Source organism: Mchenga conophoros, linkage group LG8, assembly GCF_057382185.1.
Source record: "Mchenga conophoros isolate Kocher_MC1m ecotype Shallow Benthic linkage group LG8, M_conophoros_male_GT1.1, whole genome shotgun sequence".
NCBI classification, from domain to species: domain Eukaryota; kingdom Metazoa; phylum Chordata; class Actinopteri; order Cichliformes; family Cichlidae; genus Mchenga; species Mchenga conophoros.
The window spans coordinates 10,132,284-10,151,717 of NC_140533.1; the positions used below are offsets into that span (position 1 = coordinate 10,132,284).

At 41.4% G+C, this 19,434-nt stretch overlaps 1 protein-coding gene across 1 annotated transcript in view; it reads left to right on the forward strand.

Annotated features, from left to right (window-relative positions):
• cpped1 (calcineurin-like phosphoesterase domain containing 1) overlaps positions 1-18,194 on the forward strand; it is a 53,517-nt gene extending 35,323 nt beyond the window's left edge. The window contains exon 6 of the mRNA XM_085283946.1: positions 15,109-18,194. Coding sequence (XP_085140072.1) covers positions 15,109-15,335 — 227 coding nt within the window. The 3' untranslated portion in view covers positions 15,336-18,194. The remainder of the gene's footprint in view (positions 1-15,108) is intronic.
• The last annotated feature ends 1,240 nt before the right edge of the window (positions 18,195-19,434 follow it).

Here is a 19,434-nt window from a genome sequence, read left to right on the forward strand (position 1 = left end):
CTCCCTCCTTGAGAATTGGCAGCATCAAAGTCTTTCAAGTGACTTTCATCAACCATTTAGCAATTCCTGCACCTAATCTGAAGCTGTCTGTGTTCACCCTGTGATAGACTAGCTACCTATTAAGGGTGTGCCCTACCTTCCTTTTGCCCTAAGAGAGGTGGGATAGACTCCATCCCCACTGAATTGGGGCAAGCAGTTAATAGGGAATATAGATGGATGGGTGAATGCATGCACTTGGGTCATAGAAACTGCACTTATAGACTCGGTCAAATCTCTTACTGGTTAAATTTGCCCCAAAAGCCATTTAAAACCCTTTTTGCCCAGCAGGTTATAATTTTATGTGCACAGTTTCAGTTCAGTTTAATTCAGTTTTATTTCTGTACCACAAACTCCCAAACACCGTCACCTTTAAGGGCTTTATTTGTCCGGTAATAACTCTACAACAATACATTGAAACCCCAACAATCACACTTGGTGATAATGGGAGGAAAAACTGCACCAGCGCAGCAATGCAAAACAAGACGTTCTCTTGTTTTTTGGCTGTCGATTGGCTCTTGAGTGACGGGGGTAGGATAGAGTCACAGAGGTTTGCCATCAGTTTCTAACCAGGAACCAGGATCGATTGTCACACACATTGCATGTATAACAGCAATCGCTGATTAATGGTGACTGCGTGCCTCCAGTGTCACCAGGTCTACACTCTCCTCTGTGGTTGTGTCAGGGAGGACACCTGGGAGCTTTAGCTGATGGTGTCCAATTGAAAATGTAGATACATCAGCAAACCCAAATGTCTTGTCTCTAATCATGCTGTTCACCAAACCTTTGTTTATTGCATTCTCTTTCATTCACCACAAGTTTTCTTCTTCCTTGCATGCGTTTGCGTGTTCTTTTTCTTGTTTTGTTTTAATCCCGTGCCAGTGTGTAGCTGGAGGACACAGGGAAGGGGATGCTTCGTGGTGACTAATGGCTCAGAGTGATTTATGGGGAACCAGAGCTGTAAGATGCTTCTCCATGCTACATCATTTTGTATCCCTCTGTCATGCAAATTATCAACAGCTTCTGTTTCATGATGAATTATTTCCCAGACCTGCACTTTAATGACAACCGCCCTTCAATACAAGCGCGCATGTTGGATGTTCACTCCTACGCATTGCCATTCTCACAGATGTGCAGATGACAGCTTTGTTCAGAACTACATTCGGAGTTTGTGTCAAAAGAGAACGAAGGAGAAATGGGAGAAAGGTTGGAAGAAAAATGATTCTCTTGGAGGTTTTAACCAATGGGAGGCGATTGAGTGGCAAATGGGAACTTGGCTCGCAATTAGCGAATCCAATCTTGTAACCTGCAAATAACCAGTGATCAAGAGATGAAAGGGAGATGATGGAAAGCAAGAAGGGGATGAAGAGGAGGAGCGATTGATAGAAAGATCATAAACATCAAACCTAATTAGTGTGCACTGATGTTTCTTTACCTCTTTTATTCCATTATTACGCGGTCAGCATCTTATTAACATTTTAAAAGCACAAGGCTCTTCAGAATATTCAGATGGATCTAACCAAATAAGTAGCTCAGGTGATTACAGCATAGACGAGTCATAGCACAAAATACAGTGCATATTGGAATTCCAGTCTCCTTCCTGTGCATTTTTCTGCAACCCCTTCAAATTTGCATTCAATATGTTTTCATCACTCCGGCTGCTTACTCTGAGCATTTCCTGCACAGTCCATCCCCCACCTCTCTGTCTCCCCCCATCCTCCCCACACTCCCCACCTCCGTCTGTCAAACCAGAGTCCAGTCTCCACACGGGAGTCTTTATCACAAAGAAAAGCACAAAAGACGTGGTGCTGTTTGAAGACTGACAGGTAAATGGGATTTCCACAGAGACCGAGACAAGACTTGAAATTATCAGCACAAAGAGCCTGTGTTTTCATGAGGGCACCCACTTAGCAAGAGAAGGAAAGAATGCAGCAAAGCATGGCAAACAGACAAAAAAAAGGTGGTGAAATTGGACCTAATGTTCCTATAGTAAATGCAATACTGCTATTTAACATCCTTTGAATGCTTACTGCTCTTCCTGTCACCATATAGCTTCACGGGAAACTCAAGACAATTCGACTGAGCACAGTTTTATGTTCTATTTGTGGCTGAATGGGTTTAGTGTGGTATTGTCAGTGGAAGAAGGAGGATTTTTGTTCCCAATATATCTCAATGCCTAGAGCCATGGCACCAGCTAAGGGTTTACATCCTACCAGGCCACCCACGCCAATTTAACTTCGAGGCACTTCGGATAACAATCAACAGAAGGTGATACGCAACTTTGATTGGAGTGAAAGGAAGTGGAATCAGTAGCGCATTGTATTTTGTCATTGTCAAATCAAGACCATTTGCTCAGAAGAGTGCCAGCTGTCATTATCCTGGAGACAGCAGTAGCCAAATGCAGTGTCTGGAAGTTCAAAAGCTCTCCAGTTTTTATTACAGCAGAGGATTGCGGCTCTTGTTTGCTATGGCGTCCCCATTCTGGTTGAAGGTGGACAATTCATGAAATCAACTGCTGTGTTATTTTTTAAGACTGCCTGTAAATTCATTGCTGGAGATTTGAAACACTGTAGCTTCCATTTCTGGAGTATGTTTTCAGGCATTATGTGGAGCTCCTATTTGGCCGTTGTAGAGACTATTCAATCTATCATTTTTATCTTTTTATCTGTGTAGGTTTGCAGTCATATAGGTCATGGTTGTCTCAAAAAATAAAAGAGAGATGGTTTCAGAAAGGATGAAAGGCTTTCTATGTCCACCTGGATAGGGCGTTATTAAACCTATAATAGTGGTGGCCTATGACACCATTATCAATTATAATGCAATCGCAGCAGGTAGCACGTCTTCAAGAAAGTTCTAAAGAAGTTAATTTATCTTCAACTTAAAAGCACTTGAAATCAACATGTAGGGTTGGTCAGACATGAATTGAAAACGGCTTGTCTTGTTGGCTTTGATCACTAAGAAAAAGGCATGTGAGGCAAGTTGTACAAGGGTAGTTCATGAACACTATTGCCTACCAAATCCACAAGTACACTAAGGTCTGAGGAGTGTAAATTTCATCATGGGACAGCAAGCATGAGCGTTCCTGCACATATCCATGTTCCTGCCTGACCGTGCACTCTCATCCACGGAGACTTTATTTTACAATTCAACAGCTACACATGCACCCCAGGCAATGAACTTCAAAGTTTAATAGGAATGACTAGTCGGTCATGGTTTCCCAGCTCTCCGTGGATGTGTCAGCGACAGAGTATAATTAAGGTTTAAATCAGGACTGGTAGTTGAGACATAACACACTCATAGTGGTAGAAGAAACTGTTGCCACATGTACACCATAGCCCTAAACCTTTCTCTCAGTCAGATTGGACATTTGCCAGCTTTAACTTGTCAGTTTCCTAGTATATCAAACCTCAGTTTGAGGGCTGGTTGTACAGCTAATAGTTCAGTGCATTTACCCACTAATGGATGGGCATCGTGTGTGGTGCTTCCCGAAGCTTTATCCAAGTAGTCTCCTAAACTACACATATTATTTACGGTAGTGTGAATATGTCTGAAGCAGACTATTTCCTGCTTCCAAAATTGTCTGAAGTTCAAATGTGAAAACTGCTTGATAGTCAGTGACTGAAGGAGGAATTCAGACAGGTTGTGTCAGGACAGAACTACTACTCACTACTATGACTTATTGGTGATGTTTAGTTTATTGGTTAACATGTTTTATACCAGTGGGATGAATGATTGGGTAACGAAGCAGAATGAATGGTTTATATGAAAGGAATCTTGTGAACTATTTTTAAAGAATTTGAAATAAAAAAGCTTAACTTTTCATCTAGCGCCATTACCATTTCATAACCCAGCCTGCAAGTACAAAAATACAGAAAAAAACAAACAAAACCTTTATTGGCAAATGTTAACTAGCATTTAGCTTGAAGCATGATATTTAGTGCCATTAATTGTTAATCATACCACAGAGAGCATTTCAACCAAGTTTTTAGTTGTATTTCTGAAAAAACAGATAATAGTACCATAGCTGTGTATGTCTAAATCGGCTTAAATGGTTGATATGACTGCAACTTCAGTACATTCTTGAAAAGCTGCTAACTTAGCTGTGAATTTGTGTCTCCACTGCTAATTTCACTGCTGTTGCTGGTGCTAAATGGGAACGTCATGCCCTTCAACTCAATCCTGAAGTGGTTAAATTGTTTTTGTTTTTTTTCCCACCTTCCAGACATTCACTTTTTGACAGACAATTTCAAAGGTCAGCTTCATCCTCTGACTGCATTACAGAGACATTTTCTCAACGCCTTTATTCTATTTTTTTCCCCAGTTATTTATCTTTTATTCATACAGATAGTCTTTTAGAGATTGAAGATGCTTTTCTGTCTCAGACAGGCCATCTTTTTCTCTGAGTGTTTTTTAGCAAACAAGGGCCCGAATGGAGTCTTTGACTTCTAAAACCACATAATGATAGTTCTGTGAAAGGGGTACACTCAAACGAATTCGGGTCAGGGTAGGTGACTGGGGCTTATCTAAATTGTTTCTATGAAATTGGTTTTCCTCTGTGAAAGCCACTGGAACAATCCCACAGGGTAGGCTGATCCGTTTCCAAAACATCCATGTTTTCTATTGGACCACTTCACATCAAATCTCAGCTATTAAAAAACAGCTTTTTTTTAGTCTCAGCTTTTAAAAAAGAGCCTGTTGTATGTTGGTGTCCTAAAAGAGGTCTGATAGTCGTGCAAAAAGACTTGTGTGTTTCAGTGTGAGACTTGATCTAAGCGACTCGGACTGGGTGATCCATACCACGGTCAATCTCATTTGACCTCCAGAGCCCACTTTGCTTAATCAGTGTCACCACTTAACCGTACCCTGACCAGTTTAAAGGGATTCTCAGGAGTGCTTTAGTTGGACTAGAACAAGATATGCATCTAGCCTCAGTAGCCTCCATGACGCATTACTGAGAACTGTCTTGATGCATTCTCAATCATCCAGGAAAGTAAATCTCCAAAAGTTGATTCTGTTCATCTGGTCGTAGCGTTTTGTGAGAGAAACATTTCGTCACTCATCCAAGTGACTTCTTCAGTCTCAGCTGACTGCAGGTTTCCCCAAATCTTATAATTTGCATAATGACTGAAACCAGCCCACTGAAGGAACAATGGGCTGGGAGGTCAGTTCCTTAATCTTAATTATGCAAATTCTCATGACCATTGACCATTGATCAATGGCCATGAGTACCATTCACAGAGAGTTGGGGAATGGCTGCAATCACAGCATTGTAAGATGGCGAAAGATGTACCCTTAGCCCCCCTCCTCAATTCAGAGATGGTCTTTCCCTTTTCACGTAAATGGCCTCCTTGACTCCGCGCTCAAACCAGCGTTCCTCCCTGTCCAAGATGTGTACATCCTCATCATTGAAAGAGTGTCCACTGGCCTGTAGGTGTAAATAGACTGCAGAGTCCTGGCCTGACGAGGTAGCTCTTCTGTGTTGTGCCATCCGCTTCGCCAAAGGTTGTTTGGTTTCCCCGATGTATAAATCCTGGCAATCCTCCTGGCACTTAACAGCGTACACTATGTTACTCTGTTTGTGTCGGGGGACCCGATGCTTGGGGTGGACCAATTTTTGGCGCAGCGTGTTTTGGGGTTTAAAAGCCACAGGGACCCAGTGATTAGAAAAAATGTGTCTCAACTGCTCCGATACTCCTGACACATATGGGATCACTACAGGTTTTCGCTTGGGCAGCGGTTGTCCTTCTCTCATGGATCAGCTGGAGCTTTCTTTAGGTGCCTTTCCAGCTTTGACAAAAGTCCAGCTGGGATAACCACATTTACTCAGGGCCTTCTTGATGTGCTGTTCTTCTGCCTCACTGGCCGCTGTGTCAGTGGGGATGGTGTTCGCTCTGTGTTGTAGCGTCCTGATGACACCCAGTTTGTGCTCCAGTGGATGATGAGTCAAACCTTAGATACTGATCCGTATGTGTAGGTTTACGGTACACGTCAGCTTTTAGATGTCCCCCATTACTGATGGAAATCTCACAGCCTAAGAAGGCTAACCTGCCACTTTTCATATCCTCCCTGGTGAATGTGAGGTGTCCGTCCACCAAGTTAATGTGATCCGTGAAATGTGGTACGTCCTGAGATTTGATTTTCACCCAGGTGTCATCCACATATCTGAACCAATAGCTTGGTGGTGTTCCAGGGTAGGATAGCAAAGCCCTCTTTTCTACTTCTTCCATGTACAGATTGGCCACGATGGGTGAAACTGGGGAGCCCATGGCACACCCATGTTTCTGCCTGTAGATCTGACCCTTGTATGTGAAGTAGGTGGAATGAAGACACAGTTCCAAAAGCAAACACACTTGGTCGATGCTGAGAGTGGTCCTGTTGCTGAGGTTGGTGTCATCCTGTAATCTCTTACGGACTACCTCCAACGCTTCCGTGACTGGGATGCAAGTGAAGAGAGATGTAACGTCGTACGAGACCATGGTTTCATCTGCCTCCATAATGACATCTCTCACCTTCTCAACAAAATCCAGGATGTTCTGGATGTGGTGTTCAGAGCTGCCCACCAGCGGGTTGAGGATCGAAGCCAGAAACTTGGAGATGTTATAGGTGACAGAGTCGATCATGCAGACAATCGGTCTTAAAGGTGCTCCCTGTCCAGATGAACAGAATCAACTTTTGGAGATTTACTTTCCTGGATGATTGAGAATGCATCAAGACGTTTTAACCCACTTTGGCGAGGACTGCCTAAAGGTTGTACGTCAGTATGAGCAAACAGCATGTAAATGGTAAATGGCCTGTATTTATATAGCGCTTTACTAGTCCCTAAGGACCCCAAAGCGCTTTACATATCCAGTCATCCACCCATTCACGCACACATTCACACACTGGTGATGGCAAGCTACATTGTAGCCACAGCCACCCTGGGGCGCACTGACAGAGGCGAGGCTGCCGGACACTGGCGCCACCGGGCCCTCTGACCACCACCAGTAGGCAACGGGTGAAGTGTCTTGCCCGTTGCCTGTAGTCCTGTAGTTCCTGTAGTCCGCCGTCTTACGGCGGACTACAGGAACCACCTGAGATTCAGCCTCAGATGCCGACAAAACAGGAGTACTCCTAAGGGTCTGCAAATGAGCTCTTCAGTTAAGGCTTCCGGGCAACAAAAATCCTCCAGAGGGCACAGCATCAGTTGCTTAATGAACGCGTGAGGCAAACAAATTTTACCATCGACATGGTAAAATCTCAAGAGAAGCGGATCCGACAGAGACTGAAAATGGTTTTAGATGAGAATAATAAAACTGTGTTAAATAATTGATACGTCACCACAAATGCAACACTAAAAAAAGCAGAGTGTAATAATAAGGAGCGATAATCTAAAATGAAGCACACTTGGGAAGCTTTAGGGTTAGGAGTAAAATTGGGCTTTGGCACAGAGCAAATGTGAGTAGGACCTTAAAGTCAATCATTTCTGAGATTTTTTTAATAGAAAAATAGAAAAGAAAATACTATTCACAAATATACATGGGGTAGTCTGCATTTACATAATCCAGCAAGTTGATGCATTCTTATAAAGTTAAAATGACAAATACAAATACATAGGAGTCGGCACCGGTTTGTGGCAGCTACCATGTTTCCCAACCATATTTGAATAAAGTGGCGGGGAAAGACATCTCCTTTGACTAATTGTGTTATGTCTGTGGCCACATTTGTAGTAAACCAAAAGGTGGAGGAGAAGAGAAGTTATGAGTGTTTGCATGCTGTTGAGGTACATTTAAATTTGTGTCTGCACCTTCACACTCAAGATATGAAGGATCATACCTATGTTTTATCATCTCAGATGGGATTGATTCCCTTCACCAAAGAAATTGGCATCTTAATAAAAATCTCATTCTCTTCCTTCTACACCTCAAGCCTCTTCTCCAAAAATGAAGTCAGGCCTATAATACACAAAAACCTGCAGACATGTGCTCATTTATTCCAGATATTTTTAGAATGACTTATTGTCAGCAGATTAGACACGTGACCCTCCCGTCTCCAGATAGCTGACAACAACAGCTGTTTATAAGCTAATATTGTGCCAGCTAATGTTAGGCTTGAGTTTTCTAAAAATCACAGTTTCCCCCTGATAAACAGTTTGATCACATTCTCACATCTTTTGAGCGTTTATTCATTAAGCATTAGAGCAAACAGTGTCCAATAGGGGTGGGCGATATAAACGATATACGATAGAAACGATATAAATTTGGCCAACGATAGAGATTTTGACTATATCACTGTACCGCGATAGCGCATGTTGATGATGTCATCAAGCTGCGCCTGTTTTGGTCGAAAGCATCGCAGCAGCTACAACCAATATCATCTGCAAATTATGCCGGGCGACAGTCATAGCAAAGAAATGAAGCACTTTTGAAATATGGGGAAAGCCAAAAACTGCGCTTCCTCCACTTCCGTAACATTGATTCATTAATGTTGAATTCTCTCACATCTGCTCTATTCCCATGTTGTTGCAGTATATTAATAACTAACCTCGTATTGTGGATGAATAATCTCAGTTGTTCTCCTGACTGAAGTTTGGCCCGTGTATAGCATCCTGCTATGCGATTTGTCCCTAACCACCAGAATCCCTCACGTTAACTTTTATCAAGTGGAAAAAAGTTGGCGTTCATCCTCCAGCTTCACTGTGCTAATGTTATGCTAACATAGCTGTGTCGCTAGCAATCACGTAGCACAACATTATATACCAAGTAGTCAAACTTCAGTAACCCTGCAAACACCACTGCTGTTTAGTTTTCTGTCTTCATTTATGTTGGAAGTGATAGCAGAGCTGTACGTTTTAATTAGTTTCAAAAATTTCTGTCAGAACATGGTATGTCATGTTTACGTGCAAACTAGCGAGCTAACGTCCTGTTAACTTGTAACTCAGTTAAATTTAATAAATTCTATTTTCATGGATGCCTGGATGTTAAACTTGATTGTTGCACCCGATAAAGCAGCAACGCTGATGATTTAATTAAAGATGAAAGAATTTCGACCGTTTTTAACTCTGTGTTCGTTTGACTTTGGGACCTGAAGGGACGGAGTTTTGGACCCAGATTGCTCCGCGAAGCTCCTCACTACGGCAGCCGTAATGCTCTGACAATCCATCAAGCAGTGCGGCTTACCAAAGTTGTACTAAAACATTTTTAACAGATTTCTGCACGCCAAAATCGGTTCGAGGTCAGTAAGCACAACCAGAATTCATACATAAGGCACACTCTCGATTTTTGAGACAATTAAAGGATTTTAAGTGTGCCTTATAGTGTGGAAAATACGTTATACAGAAGAAAAGAATATATCGCGATATATATCGTTACCGCACGTGCTGCAAATTATATCGCGATATGGATTTTAGGCTATATCGCCCAGCCCTAGTGTCCAACAATTTCAGATCCACTTCAAAGATAATCTCACTAATATCAGCTATTAACAGCTAACAGAGTCTAACAGTAGCTAACAGCAGCACAGCAATAACAGCTTACCAACAGTTCAGCATATCCTCAATAACTCACCTCAGTATTGTCATTGGTTAGCTTCTCTGACTCATTGAACCTTGTCTCAGAGTTTTACATCCTCCTCCAGACTAAATAATAGTGCACTCCTATCACTCTGCATTCACAGCTGAGGTAAACAGCTTACATAAATAGGGAAAATTCCAGGGCAGATCTCTGGACTCTGGAGCAAACAGGAGCAGAAACAGACTGACCACCGCTGTACATTCTAAATGTAATGTTTTTGACTGCCGTATTTTTTGGACCATGAGGCCCACTGTCTATGAACGGGTCTGTTTTCATACACAAGGCGCATCAGATTATAGGGCGCATTAACCTCCTACGACCTGGCGTCCACATATGTGGAAATCACATTTTCGGTTGTCTAGACCAAAATATAAGCTTTTGCTCTACAAGGGCCTGATATCCACTTACGAGGACGTTTTACTGCCACTGTTCTATCGAAATTTACAACGAATGTCCTCACCTCATTTTTCTCAAAAACAAAAATCAGGTAAAAAATAAAATCTGGTAATTCTTTGGTTTTACATTCATCAGGTCCCAAACAGCCCAAATAGCCCAAATAGCAAATAGAATTTAAAAATGCATGCCATGAAAGAGTTCGGATTTGAGGTTAATCGAAACAAAAGTCAAATGTTATTCAACTGATTCTTCTTGCTTCCTCCACTTCCGTACCATTGATTCATTAATGTTGAATTCTCTCGCAGCTTCCTCGTATTGTTCATGGATTATCTCAGGTGTTCTCCTGACTGAAGTTTGGTCCGTTTACAGCATCCTGCCATGTGATTGCATTTCTCACTAACCATCGGAAACCCTCGCGTTAACTTTTATTGAGTGGAAGAAAGTTAGCGTTTTGGACCCAGATTACTCCGAGTCAAAGAGGGTCCTGACTACGGTAGCTGTAATGCTCCGACAATCCATCAAGCGGTGCGGCTTCGTAGCTTTCCAAAGTCGTACTAGAACATTTTTTGACAGATTTTTTAGTTCCGTGTACTACATACAATCAGTTCAAGGTCAGTAAGCACAACCAGAATTCATACATAAGGCGCACCGGATTATAAGGCGCTCTGTCGATTTTAAGCGTGACTTTATAGTGCGGAAAATACGGTACAATGTAACATAAATCAGTCATGAATCAGTCATCTAACTTTTACTAAGGTTTAATGCCTCTACAATGGTCTTACTATAGCTTTTGTAAAAAAATGGCTTTTCTAATAGTAATGTGGACTACAGAACATCACTATATTAATATATCACAAATGTTTCACATACATGTGAAGGAAGCGCACTGCTGCTGCGTGGTGTTTTGCGGCATGTGTGGGATACGGATCATCAGCGATGTGGCGACAGAACTCAGACGCACTGACACATGTACATATGCACACTTACACGCTCCCACACACTTTATTTAGCAGCATTAATCATGGTATCTTTGGAAGTTTCAGAGGAGGTTCAGAGAAACCATTTCAGCTTCAAAAAGATTTTTTTTTTCTTCCCTGCTTTCTCCCGCTGGTTCATTCGTCATTATTATTACAGGATTAATCCTCGTCTCTCACTTCTTCACTATTGTCGTCTTAGCGTCTTCCTCCCACCATCTCATCTTTCTAAAGTCTTTTTTTTCTGAGGTGATGAAGAAGTCGCATCTCTCATGTGGATACTGTAGCAAATCCAGAATTTCCACAGTCGGCCTCGATAACTGAGTCATCAGGTGATGCAATCAAACATTTCCCCTGGTTCACACTTCTGTCACTTCTTCGCTTTGTTGTCATTCATGGGGTCTGAATAAATGTAGATGAACTGTATAATTTCTTGTGGGATAGATATAAAAACACTAGCATGGGAAGCCTTCAGCACAGAGCACACACATACTGATAATCATACAGAATAATGAGTACATGCTTTGCCCTACAGTCAGAGAGGGCATTTATGGCCTTTCAGCTCTTATGTAAAACACATTAAATAAAATAACAAGGACACACACATTTGCAAACACAGACTAGACAGTTCTGAGCCTGCTCAGTTAGTCGGTCACCTCGAGAAGTGGCAAGGTTACATGAAGGCTGGTATTCCTGGGCACACAGATATACACACATTCAATGAATCTGTGTGGTCCATGACGATGTAGCTGCAGGCCCACCCACAAGTCACTGAAGGGTTGGACACACACGACGCTGCTCCAGGTTTTTATTGGAAATGAATTTAGCCCAGGCATACACCCATACAAGCCTTAAATCATCCATTCTCATCTACGGCAGATTAATTATTTAATGGTCCATAATGTGCAACCGCTGTCCTCTCACAGCTCCGAATATTAATACATATTTAGGTCACATTTGTATTCTGCTGCTGTTTGATTATGCAGAATGGCGGACTTGATGATTCAGGGCAATTTCACGGTGCCGACATCGAAGTAGTATCAGCGGTGGATACATGAGAGCTTTCTGGGAGGGATCTTCCTTGTCTTTGTTGTGCAGATTTCTGAGACAGACCGATGTCTTTCTCATGAACAGGCTGAAATTTATCCTCTTTTGTTGCCAGTTTTCATTATTTTTTTTGGCCGGGTGTCTCTCCAGAGATGAGGCAGCGAGCAGCCAGACTTCCCTCCATGGAAACACTTACCATTGGAAAATAGAGCAGCTCGCGTTTTCTGCCAAAAGGCGGCTGTAAACTAATTTCAACCCTCCCTCTCACCTACACGTACGTGTGCAACTTGCAAACACAAGTACATTTAGCTCCAGAAAATTAATTCAGGGGTTTGAAGTATTGAGTGAAACATTCAGGATTTACAACCATGGTTTTTTTCACAGTCCCCCATTTTAAAGTTTAATTTCACCTATTAACTTGACCACAAATTAGTTTTGAGTACTTTGAGGCTTCTTCACAGGCAACTAGTTTTGTGTCACTTAGCAAAATGTGATGAAGTGATTGATTTGACCCTGACAGAATGTTTCCTGCAACTCCTGTGTTGCTTTCGCTTTAGATCACTGTGCACTGTTACTATGGAGCATCTCTAATCACCTTAGCTGCGTTTGCTTAATCTGAGCAGACTGTATAACTCTAAAGCTGCTTGTGTCCTTGGAAACAGTTTTTATAGTTTGTACCACATCATCGATTATAAACTTTTGACAGATTCCCTTTGGAAACCACAAATACCAAAGTCGTCACACTTGCTTCTCAGTGTTTTACAGATGACGATTTATGGTTGCCATTGTAAGCCACTCCATGGAGTCTTCATACTTTCCTTGATCCTTGATCTTAGGCTGGTGTCACATACATCTAGAGACTGATTGGTGACTGGTTGGCGACTGGTTGGCATGGGCAGCATCTAATATGTCCTTTCTGAGCTCCATGTTGTGATCATTTTTGATCATACGCCACTGTGTTTGTCCACGGCCATCCAGCATTTTGTTTTCTTAGAATGTACTGTATTGTTAATGTGACCACTCCTAATCTTCTCTGTTTTCTCTGGTGGATTTCTGTTGTTTTTTTTAAGCCTAAGGATAGACTTTTTCACTTGTACTGAGAGCAGATTTCAAATGTAAATACTACATTTGGGATCCACTTACAACCTTTTAAGAGTTTTTGAATCAATAATCCAATTACCGCTGGTCCCCTGACCAAAAATAATTACTTCAAGCTCACGTTAAGCCAGTATTCATTCTGAGTATTTATTCGTTATAGAACTGTAGCTTAAATATTTTTGGAAATGTCTAAAAATTTGGGTACCTACTGTATTGGACCTTATTATATCCTAATATTAAAGCATTAATCCAGTGACAAGTGTCACCTTATCTTTTCTTATCTAAAATTCTCCCCCTCAAATTCACATTCTGACCTTGTGTTTACCCCTCGCTCAAGTGAAAATTGGCCAGAAATGAGAGGAGCTTGCTTAAAAGTACAATTGTTTCTCCCCACAAACGAGAAACAAATTTGTAGACAAATACAACCTTCACACAGAAAAACAACTTATCTTGCACCCCTCATTCAAACTGAGGCTTGTTTGGCATGCCATTTTAAGTGTGCATTCATTTCAACTGAAGTGACACAGCATGACTGCCGCAGGGCCAAGCCAAACCCTCACCATTCTATATAATGATGCTGTTTGTAATTGAAATCAAATTGAAAATCGTAACCACCCTAATGAAAGTTTCCTATGTGACAAGTGGAAGCTTCCACAGTTTGCTTTTCCGTCTGTTCCTTTCTCTCATTTCCTTCCTCCCTTTGTAAATTTCCAGTTTTGAGTCTTTACATCATATCATATTTTTCCTTTTTTGCCCCTTTTTTCCTGCTGTCCATCACTGATTCTTTACCCGATTCATCTCACCTTTTAGATTATTCTGCTTTTATTCCCTTGCTTTTTTGTTTGTTTGTTTGATCATGCAACTACAGTGGATGATCGCAGAATTTTGTCGTTGGTTAAGAAAAATCTATTCACAATAACTAGCCAAGAGACACTGTCAGAAATGCAAATACAAAGGGTTTATATCTAGGTGCAAACCACTGGTTACACTCAAGAACAAGAAGACTAGATCAAATGTTTCCAGAAAACACATGAGAGCCTCCACAGTCCTGAAAAAACCCAGCTAGCACTGCACTATGAACGCATACTGCAAAAGCAACCCAAAGAGTTTATGAAGGCTAAGTCATTCGCATGATTTCAACGCAATAGAGCATCTTTTTCAGTTATTAAAAAAAAAACTGAATGTAGAAAGACCCAGAAACAAGCAGCAACTGAAGGCATCTGCAGCACACAGGCCAGAGAGGAAGCTAAAAAAAGTAGCAAGCAATCAGTCAAGAGATGTTGCTAAGTGGTATATAAAATACAATGCTGGGAAGCTATTAAACAGTGACTTTAAAATATATATATATATCATAGACCTAAATGATGCCACCCTATTCCTGCCTTTTCAGTGATCGACGCTCATGACACATTTGGCTGCTTGTGCTTGTTAAGAATTGACCATGCTAAATATGCCCTCAAAGACAATCTTCTACCAGCCATCCAGCAGTGATTTGGTGACAATCTGTGCATTTTCCAGCATGATGGAGCACCTTGTCACAACGCAAAGGAGATAACCAAGTGGCTCCATTTTGCATCCATGGCCAGAAAACTTTCCAGATCTTAATCAAATCTGTAGTCAATCCCCAGAAAGCAGGTGGGCAGGCAGAAGCCCACAAACTGATCTACTTCAAGCACTGATAAGGCAGGATTGGTTAATCTAGAATTTGACCCAGAAGCTAACGTTCTGCATCCCACAGAGAATTGTAAAAGTTATGAAGAAGAAGGATCGAGGCTGTAAATAGTGACTCTTTGGATAAATGTGATTTATTTGCCAATAAAACTCTAAAAGCTGTGAAATATTTGTAATTGTTTTTCACCATATCATAGAAAAATGTTTTTAAAAAATCTAAATAGAAATTCATAATTCAGTATCAGCCTGAAAAATCTAATATTGTTCTGCCTCCAATTTATTGTAAATTCAGCGTCCCGTACCATTCACCACTACCTCTCTGTCCCTCCTCGCTGCAGGGGTGAAGGCGGTTTTCTCCGGTCATTATCACCGTAACGCCGGGGGCTGCCACGGTGGCCTGGACATGGTCGTAAGCTCGGCCATCGGCTGCCAGCTGGGAGAGGACACCCACGGAGTCAGGGTGGTGGTAGTGACTGCAGACAACGTCATCCATCGCTACTACAGCCTGGAGCAGCTGAGGGCTCGAGGCTTAGACGAGGACCTCAAGAAACTCCTGCAGGCCTGAGCGAACACTCAAACAACGATGAAGCTGGGTGTTTTGTTAACCGACTAGTATATTTTACATTCAGCACATTGTTGCAACGTGCTACAGTATTATGAGATCACTTGTTCTAATCAGACAGGAGATTTATTCTTATGGTCTACCAGACCCAGATTTGGGTTCTCCAACGACTGAATCATCAAGAACTCTGTTAATTTCATCAAAGTGAAAACAACATAATTTAAATAGTTATGAGAAGAAAAGCAGTGAATTCAAAGCCAGCAAAAATGTCAGTCACAGGTAGTCACGTGTACAGAATCTTCCAGTTTATGTTGTCTCGACTGAATGTTTTCTTGCAAGCATCTCTTGGAGGGTTAGATGTTATCTGTGCTTCCCACTCTCCTAAAAGCGCCACACAGATCTTTGAATGTGTTTTAAGACTCGTGGGTTCTTCTATTGACAAGTGCAGTCCTCCTGTATCTGAAGTAGCATCACATCCTCAGGCACTAGCTCAGTCTGTCTGTGCGGTCCAGTGCATGTGTTATGTGTGTGACTTTGTGCACATCCAGAGTTTTCCATTTTTAAAAGAAGATTCCAACTTAAAACAGTGAAGCGGGCTTGGGCTTTGTTTGCTCAGTTTCCCTTTGGAACATTCCAGAGGCATGATGGGAGATGTAGGAAACAACAAGAGTATGTAAAAAGGATGAGACTGAGGGGGGGGAAAGGTCCACCTCAGCTCTTGTTTCTTTAATGTAATCAGTTCAAAATTGTGAAAAGTTGGAATTTTCCTTTTAATGTTCCTAAATTGTCTTCTTTGCTCTTCCTGCAGTCTGAAGCCTTTTTTGGACATCCTATGCAATCTTTAACATCACCTTATGATGCGTGTATGTGTTTTCTGTTTAATGTTGTACATCTGTCATCTCTTTGTTTGTAGCCCCCCCCCCCCCTCCCTCTTTTTAACAGTTATCAAGAGTCTTTTAATATAAGCTGACCTCACAGATTGTTCTTTATCATTGTCAACTACAACAAAACTGACAATCTTACTTTTAACTAAGACTAGTTTTAAGCTTACTGGTTTTTCATTGGCACAGTAAACAAATACACCACCATGTGACCACCTTAGAATAAAAAAACAGACTTGCCCATGTTTGAACATTTATACAGTTGAGCTGCAGCTCTGGCTCAGGTTTGGAGAGAAAGTAAACAGCGAGGTTGATATCTGTGTGATAAAATGGAAAAACTGCCAAACAAAGAAGATGTCCTGGCCAGGACTTCATGTTTCATGCTGTAGTCGTTGTTTACAAATGCAGAATTTAGATTGAAGCTTGATTTTCATTTTTAATTCCAGCATAAGCTCGCCACAGACATGCTAACTTGCAACCGAAACCTGCTCAGATGGGAGTGGACATTAAAGCTCCACTCTGCATATTCGCATTCATATTCATACGTCTGTACAGATTACACGCTGCGCTACTTCATGTGCTCATGAAGGCAATTTAAAGCCTAGCGTGGTGAATGGTGGACCTGCCACTAACAAGGGAATCTAAATGAATAGGTGATTACACAATGTAAATAAATTGGATGGCAAAGGAATTGGGACCATAAATAGTTTCTATAATAACTCGTGATTTAATCAGAATCTCTCGAAAAATTTAAGATTGCTTCATATTACCCATGAATGACTCTGTAGTGCGAGTGCTGCAATATCCACCCGTGGCTCCCAGTTACGATTTTATTGAAGCATAGATCAAACTGACTGTGATTTTCTCACGCTGTGATGCGGCTCAGATGAAAATATTTCATCATTAGGCTGGAGCTTGAGTCGAAATTTAGGATGCGGCAGCTCACACTTCAAGCACACCTAGTTCGCTTTAATCCGCACACGTCAGCGTCTGCGCAGCAAACCAGACCCGGAGACGTAAATAAAGAAATGAAGTGCAATTGTCCGATGAAAGCCAAACTTAAGGAGGTGTCAGACCGATGATGTGACGGTGCTGCGGTGTGTCCGCGGGAGGAGGAGGACAGTATTTCCTGACCGTTTAGTCACAGCGTTAACGCTCGACTCCCTGCAGGCTTATTTGGGAGCCAACAGTCCTGGAATTGTCTTTTAAAATGGACGTTTCTGAAACTAAATGACTTCTTTGTGAGCCCTAAATCACTCTACTCAATTACACTTTCCACACACAGACTCTCACACTCTCCCTGACCGACTGGGAACCTAACAGAGTTGTCATGGCAACCATTTAGCAACACATCTGTGTGTGTCTCGGAGAGAGACTGCAAGTGTCGGAGAGAAAGTCTACTTACTCCTCGTGTGTGTGTGTGTGTGTGTGTGTGTGTGTGTGTGTTCGTTCGTGTTCGGCCCTGGTCTGGTGGGTACTGTAGGTGATTTTCCATCGGCGATGTGATCACTGACCTCATTTCACACTGACGGATTCGGTCTCTTTTCCAAAAAGTCGGCGTGCGATAGAGGGAGGAGGCGGCATCTGAGAGGAATGGATAATGAGTGTGATGTGTGAAAGACGACTGAGTCCATCTCCTTCATTTCCTGTCTGAGAAGGAACCTTATGTCCTTATCTATTTTTATATCCTCCCCGGTAGACGAGCTCAGCCACTTTGTTCTTTTATCTGTTTTGAGGATGTGTGTCTAAATTTTGTTTTTGTGCATGTTTCTTCCATAAATGTGTGTGTGTGTGTGTGTGTGTGTGTGTATATATATATATATATATATATATATATATATATATATGTATGTATGTGTTGGGGGATGCCATTACACAACTTTGACTTGTTCCTGTGTTGAATTCTAACGAATGACCATACTGAACAATATTACTGTGACAGCCAATTGTATTTTTATAATAAATGTTGATTTTTCTCTAACAGTGACTAACTCTGTGATTTATTTTTTTTGTGTTCATTCATTTGTAGCCGTTACCACTTTACAAGCTCAGCTCACACAAACAATTTCTCATGCATGTGTCTAAACGGCAGTGAGATGTAGTGTTAATTTGTATTATACAAGAACTTTGGACACTTCTGAAATCCGCTCCCAGGAAACAACGTTGAGCCATCTCTGAACTCCTCCTCTTATATTTTAGACTTTTATAACCAAGATAGGCCAGTTTCTTTTCGTAAACAAGGCGTATTTTTCTTTTTAGGAAGTAGAAATAGTACACGTAGAAAACGTTTTAAAGGTGCACAGTCGATGGCTACTTTGTTACACGTGTTCAAGTCCTAATATCAGCCAATCACATGGCGACAACTCAGTGCATTTAGCCACGTCAACATGGTCAACACGACCTGCAAACTTAAATTCCATTTATTCAGAAAGAGGAAGAAAGATAATTAAGTAGTTTTGAATGTGGCATGGTAGTTGACCCAGATGGTACCAGATGTTGATCTACTGGGATTGGAATGGACACAACCATCTCTAGGGTTTCTAGAGAATGGTCTGAAAAAGAGAAAATGTAGTGAGCAGCCATACTGTTTCAACCTGATAGGAATGCAAATAAGCACTCATTACAAACAAAGTATGCACAAGAGCATCTCTGAATGCGGAACATATGGGCTGCAACAGCAGAAGACCACATCGGATGTCACTCTTAGCTCAGAATCAGAATACTTTATTAACCCCTTAGGAAATTATGTCCTCACAGTTGCTACAAGACAGAACAGTAAGTAACTAAATTAAATGATACAAAATATTACAAAGTTACAAAAAGAACAAAATAGCTCCAATTATAAATATCCCAGTATCTTATGCAAAATTAAAAATATATGTAGTTGGCGCTGAGGGCTCCCTCTTATTAGATTGACTTTGTAATATGCGTTTTGCGCAAGTTTACAAATATCGAACAACAGCAGACTGGAAAACATTAACTGGTCTGATGAGTCTGGATTTCTTGTGCAACATTTGGATGGTAGGGTCAGAGTTTTGTGTAAACAATATAAAAGCATGGCTCCAACCTGCCTTACATCAACATTCAGGCTGGTGCTAGTGGTGAAAGGGTGTGGGGGATATTTTCTTTACACACTTTGAGCTCCTTCATACCAAGTGAGCGTGGATTAAAACCCACAGCCTACCCAAGTACTATTATTGACAATATCCATCCCTTTATGA